This window comes from Bacillus rossius, chromosome 18 (assembly GCF_032445375.1).
Source record: "Bacillus rossius redtenbacheri isolate Brsri chromosome 18, Brsri_v3, whole genome shotgun sequence".
Taxonomy (NCBI): Eukaryota; Metazoa; Arthropoda; class Insecta; order Phasmatodea; family Bacillidae; genus Bacillus; species Bacillus rossius.
In genome coordinates, this window is record NC_086345.1 from 28197535 (window position 1) to 28212765 (window position 15231).

The 15231-nt window shown below is 40.8% G+C and overlaps 1 protein-coding gene across 3 annotated transcripts; it reads right to left on the bottom strand.

Moving 5' to 3' along the window:
* Positions 1–351: 351 nt before the first annotated feature.
* Positions 352–12934, bottom strand: LOC134541035 (uncharacterized). Of its 3 annotated transcripts, none has more exons than XM_063384169.1 (11): positions 12590–12934; positions 10585–10884; positions 9012–9646; positions 8162–8377; positions 6625–6828; positions 6074–6278; positions 5474–5646; positions 4341–4429; positions 3192–3453; positions 1616–1802; positions 352–1089 (listed from the first exon to the last, which is right to left on the bottom strand). In XM_063384169.1, exons 1-11 carry the CDS (start codon positions 12738–12740, stop codon positions 812–814), a joined length of 2700 nt encoding a protein of 899 aa, XP_063240239.1. In that variant the 5' UTR covers positions 12741–12934; the 3' UTR covers positions 352–811. The 3 variants fall into 3 exon arrangements, with proteins under 3 accessions (XP_063240239.1, XP_063240238.1, XP_063240237.1); XM_063384168.1 differs by having other exon boundaries at positions 6625–6852; XM_063384167.1 differs by having other exon boundaries at positions 6625–6876.
* Positions 12935–15231: the final 2297 nt, after the last annotated feature.

The window sequence follows — 15231 nt, forward strand, 5'->3', positions numbered from 1 at the left end:
TTTTTTTTTTTTGGAAGGGGGCCAAATCATCGCACAAAAAGGAAAACAAGCCCAGAAACTTATATAGGATAGTGCTCTCTTTATACATCTCTTTTGCCCAAGTACCTATTCTCAGTCCTTTTCACATCAGGAATGTTTCACAACGTAAACATTCAGCCTTGAAATTTTACTCATCACTCCCAAAGAAGTTTCACTTTAAAAACCTACTTTGAGTAAAAAAAAATAACAGACCCTTCGAAGTTGGTTAAATTATTTTTGTTTAAATTATTTATTTTTTTCCTCTCCTGATACTGCACTGTGTTATTATTTGGAAACTTTAGCACACTTGAAAGATTCAGATAAAACCAAACACTCCTTATTATGTTTTATTTTGCTTACTATACATGTAAAAACGTTAAAACCTGTGATATTAAAATATTGTAAATAATATAATTGAAAGGTGTTGAAATGACCGGGAATTATTTCACCAGCAATATTTCCAGACCCAACTGGTAAATTATAAACAACCTTAAAAAAAAGGGGGGGGGGGGGGGGGGGGGGATGATGTCATTTTGAATGCAAATGCGATTAGCTCTGTAGTACAGAAATAGAAATTGTACCAGAGTGTTTGAACTTCGGAAGAACTTGACTCTTGCATTGGTCGTAATGCTCGAGACGACAGAGCTCTTTTTTTGCTGGCAAGTGAATCGTTATTGTTTCGTTTTATGTGGATTGCACAGTCTTGTACACTTCCATGGATCAGGGTGGCTGTCAGTTGGCTCGTCGAGAACCGTGAGCCGCTGCTCCAGCCGGGACACGTGAGCCCCGACAGTCAGTAACAGTCGGCGACGAAATCGCCGGGGTCCCCGTGGGCGAGCAGTATGTCGTCCAGCAGGCAGCCCAGGCCCTCGCCGCAGTCGTCCAGCCAGCGCGCGCGCTCCGACACCAGCTGGCGCAGGTCGACCGCGCCCAGGGCCGACAGGAAGTCCCGGGCCGCCATCGGCGCGACGGCCGCCACGCTCGCCCGGTCCGCAAACACCCGCGACAGCAGGTCCACGTCCGACTCGCGGACGATGCCCTCGATGACTCTGTCCGACGCGTGGAGCGTGCCTGGCGCGGGTAGCGATCGTCAAGCGTTATGCTACCGAAACTCCGCTTTCAAAACTAATTTAGATTACCGAAAATATCATTTCTTTCGTCTGATTCTTTTCCATCATCAAAATTTTTAATTTATCTTAAGACGTGTTAACGAAAAAGTGAGCGTGTATTTTTTTACGAAGCGGAAGCACCATGCAATGAAATTTTCACAGGATAAGAAGAAGAAAAAAATCTACGTACTAATAAAAATATTATATATATATGCTTTTAAATCATATACTTCAGTGATTAATATTGAATACTGGTCTGTAACGATAAAAACACATATACATACAAATTTTAGTGCACATATCGTAAAAAAAAAATCATTCTTGTAATTTTTTTTCTTGACGCCCCCAAAGAAGTATAAATTCGGGAAATTTCATTAGAAACCGTATTTTTTTTGGACGGAATAAAAGCTCAACATTTGCGTGGGTTCCATCAGTGTTGAAACAGAGCATTATGGTAGCAGTTCGCGGGGACCGTGGCGTGCGCGCACCTGTGACGGAGCCCCCGGGCGCCCGCGCGACGCGCTGCGTCTCCTCCCGGCGGGCGGGCCGCGCCTGGCCGTGCTCGCTCGCTGGCAGTAGGCCGTGGTGCGCCAGCAGACTCGACAGCGACGCGGCGACGGCCGCCGCCTTGCGGGCCACCTCCAGGTCGCAGTCGTGGACGGCCGACAGCAGCACCTGCCACGGAGCGACGACGCGTCAGGCGACACCCGGCACGGCAGGACACGACACCACCTGGTGCCTCGCGACAGTACATTCATTACGTTATTCCTTTACACATTCTCGAAATCAAGTTGTTTTCATGAGACTTCTTCGAAGATTGATCATATAAAATAGGTCTTTCCTGTACTAAACAAACTAACTGATCTGCCTCCAGATCAAAAGTGAGGAAAAAGAAAAATCTATTAATATATATTATAAGAGAATATTTACTCAAAGCAACAATGAAAAACAAGTTTTTAACTGGTCCGCTACAAACACACTACTGCATGACTTTTTTTGACAAATTTATTTTATCCTCGCTCATGAATAGAACACTGAAGCCGTCAGACATTTTGTTCGAAAACAAGTTGCAGCAGTCGTTCCATTTGTCGCCTCGCGTCTGATCAGCCACGCCAGATTCAGTGCGCGTTGCTTCCATCCATATAAATGAAAATATGAACGTTCGTTTGTTCTGAATCCTAACTCTCCTAAAGTTTGTTTAACCGATTGCTTTGAAATTTTGACGCAACGCTGCATTAGAATACACATGTGTTTCTAATACCCGTGTCACACCTGTGAAAATAAAAAAAAGATATATAAAATGGTAGACTGGCAAAAACATAGATTTTTATTGTTCTAATTGCTATGGTACATACTTTCATTTTAATTTCCAGCAGCACAATAATTATATAAAATCAATATTCAATATTTGTGACATCTTAATAAATAAAGTTAAACTTAAGTTTGAATACATTTTATCTGATTTTGATGAATTTTGAAAAAAATAAATATATATAAAATTAATTGTTTGAAATTATTAATTGTAAGAATTTTCCTAAACCAAACCTGAGTTCTCTAGCCGTACAAAAAAAAATTATTAAATTTGCTCTTTATCCATAATTGCTTTCATTTTGAATAAATATTTAATGGTCTTTGAAAAATCAAGAAATAACAAAATTTAAAAAAAAAAACTTATTATAATTCAAAATGGCAGGTATTAAAAAGAAATATGTGTGCATGGAGTTTGAGCAGGACAGAAGAGAAACTTCTTGCTTGATGTATTATTAGGTATAGACGCCATAATTCTCTTTGGCTGAGGTCGCAGATCAAAAGAATATATGTACATGCAACTCTGCAAGTATGCTGCGTCATTTCTATCTCGCCCCTGTTGTCTCCTTCTCCACCGGTTCCCCCCACCGCCACGTACCGGACTACTCCCCTCGTACGATCGGAATTTTAGTAACGCTTGAATACTGTAGCCCCCCTCAGCGAAGACGAACTTTTAATGCTAGCGAGCCGGGCAGGATCAGTCTGGCAGCAGTGTGCGGGGCGTGAGACGCGGAGACGAGACGAGGCGAGACGCACCTGCAGGCAGCCGAGCCGGCCCAGCTCCTCCAGGGCCCGGCCGATGCGCGCCCGCACCTCGCCCTCCGTCAGCGTTACGATCTTGCGGTCCTCCCGGGAGAACGTGACGGCCGGGAAGCGCCCGTCGATCATGCCCTGGTCGCCCAGCCGCTGCTCGATCACCTTCTCCCAGAAGCAGAGCGCGCCCAGCTTCACCTCCCAGTAGAGGTCGCTCGTGGCGGCGGCCGCCATCGCCGCAAACACCCGCCCCTGCGACGCCCCGCTGCAACGCCGGCAGTTCATCAACGCCAGTGCGAGCATTCACACCGACAGTCACCGCGTCACGCAACAACAAGGCAATCATCACTCGTGGAACAAGTTATTGATCGTGATAAAATTAATTAATCAGATTATGTATGCGTAGTATTGGCAGAAGTGGAAGCTCACCTAATACCTGTATTGGTTGCACTTGTATGAGGAAAAATGTTGTTCTTTTGTTATATACTATCTCTGTCTCCCGTGATCATAGCAAGATAAAATTCACATCAGTTTTTCAATTATAATCACAAACTTTTAAACACAAAAAGTTTCATCAAACTCAGTCCAGTAGTTTTAGCACGACACTCGAACAACCAGACAGACAAATATCCAAAAAATAATATATAAAATCAATAAAAAAAAAAAATTAATTGTAGACTATCTGAATTCAAACTTTTTTAACACAATAACCAAAAAAATTATATAGTGATACCAAATTTATATGGATTAACTGGGAGGTTTTTTTTTGCTAGTAAGGGATGAATACATTTTGAGTTCTTATTGTATTAACTAATTAACATAATATATTATTAGTGCTGTTATATAGGGGAAAGGTATTTAAAGTGGCACATTTATAACAGCCATGCATAGGTGTTGGTCTCCTTCAAAAAATTATGTAAATGTACCCGTGAAATTTTAAATATGAACGAAACCTGCTATAAAACAGGAAACATGGTACTGAAATGAAAACTAATGATTATAATCAGTCTCACATTTTTTCCAGGTAAATACAGTAAGTAGATCAACTAGGATTTAAACTGCACTTAGGCTCTTTTTTTTTCTATCCCGTACGTTCACACAAACAATTAAAAAAACCTGCACTTGTGAGAGAAAGCATCAAACGGCACGCACTGCAAGCAGTAGAGCTCCGTCATCAGCCGGGCCGCTTCCGTGCGCACCAATCCCTCGCTCTCCTCACCCAGGATGGAGACCATCATGCTCTGCGACAAGCATTTAGCACAACACGTCAGGATGTGGACTTACCACAACATTTCGTCACTTTTCTGAACAATTGTCACTTTCGCATAGTAACTTATCTGAACAATTGTCATTTTCTCATAGTAACTTACCTGAACAATTGTCACTTTTAAATAGTAACTTACCTGAACAATTGTCACTTTTAAATAGTAACTTATCTGAACAATTGTCACTTTTGCATAGTAACTTATCTACACAATTGTCACTTTTGCATAGTAACTTATATGAACCATTGTCACTTTCTCATTGTAACTTATCTAAACAATTGTCACTTTTGCATAGTAACTTATATGGACAATTGTCACTTTCTCATAGTAACTTATCTGAACAATTGTCACCTTTAAATAGTAACTTATCTGAACAATTGTCACTTTCGCATAGTAACTTATCTGAACAATTGTCACTTTTGCATTATAACTTATCTGAACATATATCACTTTCTCATAGTAACTTATCTGAACAACTGTCACTTTCTCTTAGTAACTTATCTGAACAATTGTCACTTTTGCATAGTAACTTATATGAACAGTTGTCACTTTCTCATTGTAACTTATCTGAACCATTGTCACTTTTTCAAAGTAACTTATCTGAACAATTGTCACTTTTGCATCGTAACTTATCTGACCAATTGTCAATTTTGCATAGTAACTTATATGAACATCTTTTCACATTTGTGTTGTAGCAACAAGGTCAACATGGACACAGGCGGGAAACGCTACGGATTCGCGATGGACAACGAAGGTGAAGGCCGGTATAACCAAAGGGCAGTCAACACTTTTTTGAATCAAGGACCATTTTATCTCCGCAGATTAAAGAGTTTGCGAGCCACACTGTACCGTTCACATATCATAATTTCTATTACAATTTTTTTCTGCTAGACTTCTTGTCATTATAATGTTGAAATATGATGGATCCAACATAAATAAAATAACTGACTTTTATATCAAATAGGTAGGTATGTGTTTCGTTTCAAGAGCTCCAGACTATGACTCGCGGGCGGGACCCACCGGCAGCTCCCGGGAGGCGAGGCAGGCGTCCCAGAGGCGCGGCACCCGCACCATGGTGCCCAGGCACTTGAGCGCGGACGCCCGCACGTAGCTCTCCCCGTCGCCCGCGGCCGCCGCCAGCGCCAGCTCGCACAGCCCGCTCTCCAGCACCAGCTCCTGGAACGACGGGAAGCCTGGAACGCACCCCGCACGGCACGTCGCTTCAAGGCCCCCTTCCAACGACCGTCAGCATTGTTTTGGTTTACGAGTCCCTATATATTTCACAGCCGTCAGACCTCAACTTTTTATTATTTTAATTCATTTGAATTTGTAATATGCCCACCAACAGTTTAGGAAATTTTTTAGACGCCCTCGACATACGAGCAGGTACAAAGGACTTGTAGTCCCTACAGGCACGCTAGCGTCAGACCCGTAAAGGCATACCTGCAGGGACTACAGGCAAGGGGAGAAGCGAGGGGAGAGGCGAGGCGAGGGGTGAAGGGAGAGGCGAGGTGAGGGGCGAGGGGAGAGGCTAGGGGAGGGGCGAGGGGAGAGGTGAGGCGAGGGAAGGGGCGAGGGGACGGGGCGAGGCGAGGGGAGAGGCGAGGGGACGAGGCTCACCGGCGCGGGACACCTCGGTGACGGTGCGCAGCAGCTCGAGCGTGCTGTCGCGCACGTCCCAGCTGGGGTCGTGCAGCCGGCGCTGCATCAGGGGCCCCAGCTCCTGCAGCGAGGAGCCGCTCACCGTGTCCACCAGCAGGGCCAGGTTGGGGGGCAGGTGGTTGCGCACCGCCACCTGCATCAGCCCCAGGGCCCGCACCGCCACCTGCCGGCACGCCCCACCTCCGGTCACTGTCCTGTCCCGCGGGGATCAGCTTACCTCGACCGAGAGAACCCCCCCGATACGTCCTAGAAGCACTGAAATGCAACTTCAATCACGAAACTAGTTGACATTTCAACAAAACCTATCCCTCATCACAGGTATTTTTAAAATCAATGAATGTAATATAAATTGCACAAAGTACGTAAGAAAATGTACGGACAAAATGGATCGGATAAAAAATTTAATTTTCACATTTTCAGCATCTGTTAGGAGGGAACTGGAGGCGAGGCAACTTATGGAAATATAAACAAGACGGGAACCTTCTGTTGCACAAACGACGGCGACTCACGTGGGGCGGGAGGAGCGGGTTCCGCAGCAGCGTCGCGACGTGCGAGAAGAGGTCGGCGCACTCCAGCGTGTCGCGGCACGAGATCTGGAATCGGTCCAGCAGGCGCGCGAGCGCGTCCAGGATGTGCGACAGCTCGCCGTGGCTCTGCGCCGAGTGCTCCTCCGGGGGCCTCCTGGCGAAGGTCTTCAGTGCGTGGATCAGCGACTGGCACACGACAGACACCTGCTCCTGCGCACAGCACGGGCCCTGGGGCTGACCGCCGGCCCGCCCGTCGACACCTCGCAATGCTGCTTCCGAGCAAAACCTCGCTACGCACTGCCAAGTGACCAAGGTCCAGTTCAAGACTTTTTTTTTTATATTTTATTTGTGCTCAGCATTTAGTCGAAGAAAAGATACAAACCAGACCACGGATACTCGGAAAATATGGTATTAAATTCAACCTTTCCAATTAAATATATTTTTTTTTATTTTTTGTACCAGTAGATATGTATACATGTCGGGAACACATTCACAAAAAAAGATTGAATTTTAAAATGTAGTGCGTATGAGGCTACAATTTTTAAATTTTGATTTTGATTTGTACTGCAACATTGTTCACACGTTGTTTAATTTTTAAGAAATAATAAATCATTACGATTTAAAATTTTTAAACATATTTCTATTTTATGTATACAACCAGATCAACAAAGCAACTTTCAAACTTAAAACTTACTTGTTTAACAAAAAGCACTACCAGATTTCCTTTTAATTTTTTTTATTTGACACATCTTTGTAGTGGTTCCATTTATAAGTATATTACTCTCATTTTTTATTTTTTTTTGTGCTTTGGTTAAGTTTTTCTTGGACTACTGTGAAGTCTAAATAAAAAAATTAAATAAATAAAACACACACAGTATATTAAAATTTGATTATAAAAATATTTGATATTTGTGAATATTGTGATATTCTATTCAAAATTTTAATTCGTATGAAGGTAAAACAGTATTTGCAAAAGCCCAAAAGGCACTGGAGTCAGGAAATCTTCTGAAGTTCCCGCCCGATAAAATAGAAATCAAGAATTATAATTTTCTTAGTTTAAAAGTAATTTTTTACAATAATCTTCCAAAAAGTAAAACAAGAAAAAAAAAAGATATATTTTATAGCCAATAAGATAGAGTCCAACTTTTATATAATTGCCAACTGCATACATAATAATTGTACATGTGATTGTGTCCTTTTATCCCTTCTCCCTTAACTATTCGACAGAATGCATTGTCATTTGTAGAGGCGTGGTTTAAGCACACACCCATCTTTGTACTCGTCACAAGGTTGACATGGGTATATAAAAACACGCACATATTCGAATGCAAAGTTGTGTCAAATTTTAAAGCAATCTGCGAAGAACTTTCAGATATTTGAGGCTTTGAACGAACAAAAGTTTACATTTTTATTTATGTAGATGTAGCTTTTTCGTGTATCATGTATCACAGCCAACTTTAAACCGGCCTGAAAATAAATCCCTAAAATGTCGTCGCTACGGATGACGGGGCCTACCCACTTTGTCCAAGCAATCCTGCAGTTGCAGCAGGTAGACGATGGCCCGTTTCGCGTACTCCGGGCTCATGCTCTCATCCGCCAGACAGACGTCCTTCAGGGCGTATCCCAACCTGACCGCATCCTCGCACGCTTTGTCGAACAACTTCTGGATGAAGTCCGACAGGAACAAGTCGTTTGAAGTGTTGTACTCTCTCTCGTAGAAGAGGATGGGGCACACCTGGAAGGAAGACGTACGACACACACTCGCATACAGCCATCTTCGGCTCTTTTCTAGATTGGGATACATGAGATTTTATCACACAAAAGATAGAAAAATTTTAAAAAAATTTCATCCTCAAAGAATAAATTATTTTTAATGCCCAAATGGTTTGGTTTCAAAAACCTATTACGGCTCAGTCTCAGGCCGAATATGTTATTTCATTTTCTTCTGGATCAATCATTTCATCAATGTTTTGTTATGATGTCACGTTAAACTATCGTCTGTAAACCAACTTTACAGACAACCATTTTTTTTTTTTTTTTTTTTTTAAGTATCATTACTTCTTTGTAATTTTGTAAAAAAAATTATTATTTAGGCTATCTAATTAACATTTTTGAACATTCCAAATTCTTCCATAGCATCTTAGAAAGACTTCATTTTATTTCTTTGATTTATTTTGGCAAGTGATGTAAATTTCTGTAAATTATCTATACATAAACTCCATTATAGTCTAAATTGAAACGGTTCTTTACCACTTATTGAGTTTGAAGTTGGGCAAAGTGGCCATTTACAAAATTTTTGTAAAATAAATTTTTTTCTAAGTTCGTTGAAAAAATTATATTGTGTACTAGGATAGACGAGTCGTACTCACCAGAAAAAGCAACAGCTGATCCTTCAGCTCGCAGAGTTTCGGCCCGTCCTCAAACTCCACACCGCCCATGCCGAACCTGTGGAAGTAAAGTTGACACTCGAACGCCACATACAAGATCGAGTTGACGTAGGACTTGGAGACCAGGTAGGAGATGACGGTGAACAGCTTGGCCTTGAAGCAGGCGGCGTGGGCGGCGGGGCTGCCCCCGCTGGCGGACATCTGGCGGAAGAGCACGAAGTAGAGCAGCACCAGGAGGCGGAGGAACCGCGGGAGGCCGGCCTCGTCGTCCAGCAGCCTCACGAGCTGCCAGGCGAGCTGCTCAGGGTCGTGGTGCGTCGGCAGCGTGGCGGTGGCCGTGGCGGGGCACCCCAGCGAGGCGGCCTCCAGCGCGCGGCACAGCAGCGGCGCGGCGGCCTGCGCCAGCGCCTCGTCGTCCTCCCGGGGCGCCGCCCCCCGGCTGTTCACCGCCGCCAGCTCCAGCAGCACCAGCGCGTGGTTCAGGATCCCGCGGCACCGGCCGAGGTCCCCCCGGGCCTGCAGCCGCGCCACCAGGCGGGCCACCACCTCGTGGCTGTCGCCGCGCACCCGCGCGCTGCGGCTCTCCAGCGCGCGCCTGATCACCGCCCGCCACACGTCTGCAACCCGCGCTCCTTCCCCTGCACTCGTGCTACAGAAGTTCTTCAATGATCGCTTTGTAATTTTGACACAAAGTTGCATTTGAATACGTGCGTGTGACAGGTAAAAAGATAGATAAAACTATAAATAGTTGAAAACATAGATTTTTAATATTTGCATTGCAATAGTGTGACATATATATAAAGATATGTATATACTTATATATATGTATACAGAGTACAAATACAGAGGGAGATTTAGATCTATAGATATATTGAAATATTTATAGAGATAGAGAGAGTGGATATATATATATACACTTAAAGATATAGAGAGATAGAGAGAGATACAGATATATATAGGGAGAGATAGATAATTTGAGAGAGACTGAGAGATACTTTGTGTTACAAGGAATTCATGTTAGCAAACAACAGAATAAGTGACCATATTTTGTCAGTTTTTCATGACTTTCATGACCAGTCCTTCAAATTATGTTACTTTTTTGAAGTGAAACTTCTTCACTGAGAGGGCTACAATTTTCTAGCATCAAAAAAATTCTGATCGCATTAGAGGAGTAGCTAATACGCGGTGGGGGAACCGGTAGAGGATAAGAGTGCGTCAGCGGCGATGCCACTCCAACGAATGCACTAGCGGTCGAATGAAAGATGGCAAAAGGAGGGGGATAGGTTCATAGCGTAGCATGCAATATGCTAGTTGTAACAGCCGGAAGGGGAGACAGCAGGAGAAAGGTAGAAATTACACAGCAGTGATGCTACGGAACTCATAACGCCGATTGTGTTTGTCTCCTCCTCGGTTTTTTTTTCAAGGTCATACATGCATCTTTACTTTTCTCAATTAAATCTTGTTCAATAAAAAATACTACCAATTTATCTATATCCATATCTAATGAGCAAGAAGTTTCACCTCCGTCCACGCGCGGGCACCCTGAGACGCTCACCCGTGTCCGTGATCCAGCGGCAGCCCTCGTCGTGCCCCAGGAGCCCCGACAGCAGGGACAGGTACGCCAGCGTCACGGGCCCGTCACAGTCGACCTGCGGGCCGAGGCAGCCCGCGAGGCGGTCCAGCGTCCCGGAGCCCCGCAGGCGTGCGAACCCCCGGGGGTCCCCGGCGACGACCCCGGCCAGCCGCAGGGCGAGCGCGGCCACGCCCGGGTGGGGCGGGGCGCCCGCCCAGGCGTGGGCCACGTGCTCCAGCCACTCCGCGCAGAGCTGCCGCCTTTCCTGGGCGTCCCCGTCACCTGCGACAACCCACAAGACACATCACACCACAACGCACTGTTCATACTCAAGTGTTCCCGAGCCCGTTACAATCTTACAAGTCCTGCCTTGCAGATCAGTCTCACAAAACATTCTGTTTATTTCGATAACTTCGACGATAACATTTACGGCCGGACAGCTGGTATGGGTAAGTGGAGACGATGACTCGTCAGAGTGCACCGGAAAGTGCACGCTCGATAGCAGGAAGGAGGAGGGGGAATATTGGGTGCCCCACTCCTCGTTTTCCTGCAGGTGATAGTGAAGCGACCCTACAGTACTGCACTTTATTCTTACGCTAAAAAAACAACAGAGGATGTTTCCAGAATTCAATTTAATTGCATTAGAATTGAGAAATTTTGTATAGACAAAATTTGCAATAGTGTTTGTATGTTTTTTTTTTTAAGCCTGTTTCAAATATTTGTGTACCCTACAAATTTCCTATCTCTCTCTTTCTCTCTCTGTGATAATTCACTTTTAATGCATGTGACGACAATAAACTTTCTATTTTTTTTTAATCAACCATTATTTCATGTCAACTCCAGAGATAGGGGTGGAGGTGAAAGCCCCTCTGTTGCCAGAATTGTATTATTTTGTTTTATTATTTAGGGTGTATTAACATTTACTTAAATAATTAAACTAACGTGTTAAAACTTTTCTTTGATCAACAGAGAGTCTAATCTCTGGCATGCAGCCTTTATTCGTATGATAGCCCCTCGCGAAACGTCTTCCTGGTTAATGCCCTTGTGTTGTTTGCAAGCTGTAAAATTAAATACAAGTACCTAATCATAATAATGAACATTTCTTAAGAATGTTACCGGTGATCGAAAATATGTAGTATCTTGTATCCAAATCTAACATGAAGCATAAATGTAAGTGAGCTATTATGATAATTTTGCATAAATAACCCTTGAATAACAATAATGACAAGGATATGAACTAACCAAAATGCGTGTGAAACAAGACATTTGTACATAACTGTGGCAAAATAAAATTTTTTCCTGACTTAATTTATGATATTTATCACAACCAGCTGCTGAAATGTCATGTAGATAGGCACATTTTAAAGGGCTTCAAAGTAAAAATTATGAATCTTACGACTAGGCTCAAAGCCATCAAAAACTCAATGGACCCTAAATTAATGTTACTGTTTACAATGTGGCATGTGGTAATGAAAAAAACACTATAAAACAAACATCAGATAATGGTAATAAAGTGAATGGATTACAAAATCTAAGCTTTTCTATTAAATATGAGTTGCACTGTAGGCTGGGAGCTAACCATTATTAAGACAGAGAGAAAAACCGCTCAGCAGTAAGCATATGAAGTAGGCATAACACTTAAAATTTAAAATACTTATTTATCATAACCTAGTGAATCTTTTATTACAATAACCCCAAAACTTAATTTGTGAACAATTAATATGTATTGGACATGTGAAAAATTATTATATAGTTATAATTATAGGTCCAATATCAAGTAGCTAACCTAACTAGAAGCACAGATCAAAATTTTTAATACTCTTATGTCAAAACATTATCCAAATAATTTTGTAACAAAACTTAAATGTGAAACTATTCACATTAAATTATACGTTTAGTAATTACTCTCCAACAAAACTGCAAGATTTGTCAATGAAAAACAGGATTCTACAGTAAACAAAAAAGTTAAAAACATTGTGTTGCGCACCTGTCCAGACATTGCCTTGACTGATTAAAAGGCTAGTTAACTTTTGTAAATACACATCATCGCTGCCAGAAAATTTAAAATTGGAATCACTGAATTTATACAAAACACATTTCAATTTAATAGTTACATCAATATAAGTCATTATACACATAATGGGTATTTACTTCCACAACTTTACTTGTACATCTTTTTTTTGCAAAAGCTGTTACATAACAACCATTACTCATCAAATACGTCTTAAAAAAGGAAGATAACATATTTTTACTTTTAACGTGACCTTCGAACTTTGATTAGGTACGGAAAGTTTGAATCAAAATTAATTGTCTGGGAAACGCCACTGAACCTAAGTTGTCTTCCGTTTCAATACAGTATTATCTTTAAACAGTATATGCGGTGATCAGTAGTTACAATAGAGAGCAGGAATTGTTACACTTTTTACCATCAAAATCATTTGCCACAATTAATTTCGGAATCAAAAAATTATGTATTTAACACGCAAAATTTTACATCTATAATTATAATTCGCAGCATAGAAAATCACCTGTGGATTCTTCCTTTTTCCATTAAAATAAAAGTGTAACTAACAGAAGTAAAATATGTAATATTTAAAATAAAATATTTCGTTTGAATCAAAGATGGCCACTATTGTCACAAAGTTTGGTTAAAATGTTAAATAATTAAGTCGTACACTTTTGACAGTTTATTTTCTGTATTTTGTTTGAATTTAAAAACTTAAAAAATATTATTAATTATTATATAATATATTAAAATTATAAATAAATAGAGATAAGACACTTTGAATGGAAACTCGGAAAACTGGGTTTTTAATAAATTTTATAAATACACACACACATGCACATATTTTATTGGACAACTTTTCATACATGTATTCTACTCGGCAGCAACGATCATATAACCTCTGGGTAGTCTTTACAGCCCAAGCGTTATGTAGGATTTTGTAGCTACACATTTGAACTTAAATTTTTTTTATAACTTTATTTCACTATTCAGTATAAGGTTATATTAGAAGAAATGTGGCTCCCAGACTTATCCATAACACAAAGTTGCATAGATAAGTTAAAATTATTTTATAATAGCTTGCCATTCGCCGTGTTCTTAGAGGTGAAAATGCTGGACTATAATCCAAGAGGACATCAGGTAAGCTTGCAAACTGTATCGAATCGACGAAGTTGTCTTGTACAATCTGTTTTTATTTTAAACAATATTGATAGTTAACTAGTTTTTATATATTTGGCTTATATCAATATTTTGCTCTATATGGTATGTCTATGACACTACAGACTCAATGCTTTCACGGAGTATTGCAACAGTTCATTTGTCTAAACCATTATGGGAGGGAATGAGAATTATATAATATATTATTATCTCAATAATGAACTATTTAATACAATGTACTGCAATGTCAAACAGCTGTATTTTAAAATTGACAATTTTTAGGATTTTACCGTTTAACTGTCATGTTAGAGTTCTATCCTATTACGGCTGGTAATTTTACCAGTATATTGGTCAGCCATTGGAGGCATTTAAAAATTAATTTAGATAGGCTTAAATTAAGATCCTTTTGGAGTAGTAACATCAACTTAAAAAAAAAAAAATTAAAAACTTGTGCCTTAAACATATCAGTATTTTATGCAGTTATTCCAAGTCAAATATTAAATTTTAATGTGGAGAATATACTACACCTCTACTTTAATCACATTTCTAGTGCTGGGTGGTACAGTGTCTCCCTTATTTTTAGGGAACAAATTTTGGTGTCCTATTTGTTTCCGTTCTGTTGCCCCAAATGCGCACAAGCACAGATCTCCCATTTTCGTAGATTTTGTTCCAGATGGATGAACAGCATTTGGCATCATTAATTCGTAGTCGTTCATTGACCATCAGGGGACATACCAAGTGTGCTGGTATGCTGAATGAAACATTATCATAGCACTATACTGGAAACAATTTTGTCCACTTTAATAATAATAATAAAAAAACCTACAATCACATTTTTTAAAGTACTTGAGTACATTAAAATTATACCATTTTTATTTTGCGCGATAGTGCTGCTATCAGTAGGATTTTTGGCATAGCAAATTTATCTGTTGCCAAACATCCGTTAGAAAGTATTGAAAACAGTTTTATGCCTCATTCAGATTATTAAAATGGTTTCTTTTTAATTACACAACAGGTTTCGAGTTAGGACAACTTCTGGAATACGGTCTACGAGTCAAATTAAAGTTGTAACCCAACAAGGAAGTTCTTATTCTCTATCTTACCTGATTGTCTCGAAATACCGCATTAAACTGTTGGAGAATGAAGATAATTTGCTTGGCGTATCTATAGGACCGTGGTATCAAGGTTACAATCAATCTGACACCATGCAAAACAGTAACATCTTCCTTGCTGTATGTATCTACGATAACATACGTTACGACTCCAAAATGTTAGCAAATAAACGTTTTTAATGTTTTAAGATTCCAGATGAAACTAGCAAATATTGTGTATAATATTGCTCAACAAAAAAAAATTTCATTTGATTGCATTAATATCGAAAACTCGTGATCAACTATGGTTTAAATAAGTAAATAGCTCATTTTATTTGGGAATGCAGCATTATAAAAAAATTAATTTTTTTTAAA

Bases quoted from the DNA above. Each gene is read 5' to 3' on its own strand.
- LOC134541035 (XM_063384167.1), bottom strand. From the start codon at position 12,740: ATGTGTATAATGACTTATATTGATGTAACTATTAAATTGAAATGTGTT. The intron at 9,647-10,584 runs GTGAGCGTCTCA...CGCGGGTTGCAG, and splicing joins CCGCTGGATCACGGACACGG to ACGTGTGGCGGGCGGTGATC. The intron at 1,090-1,615 runs GTGCGCGCACGC...TACCCGCGCCAG, and splicing joins GCCCGGGGGCTCCGTCACAG to GCACGCTCCACGCGTCGGAC.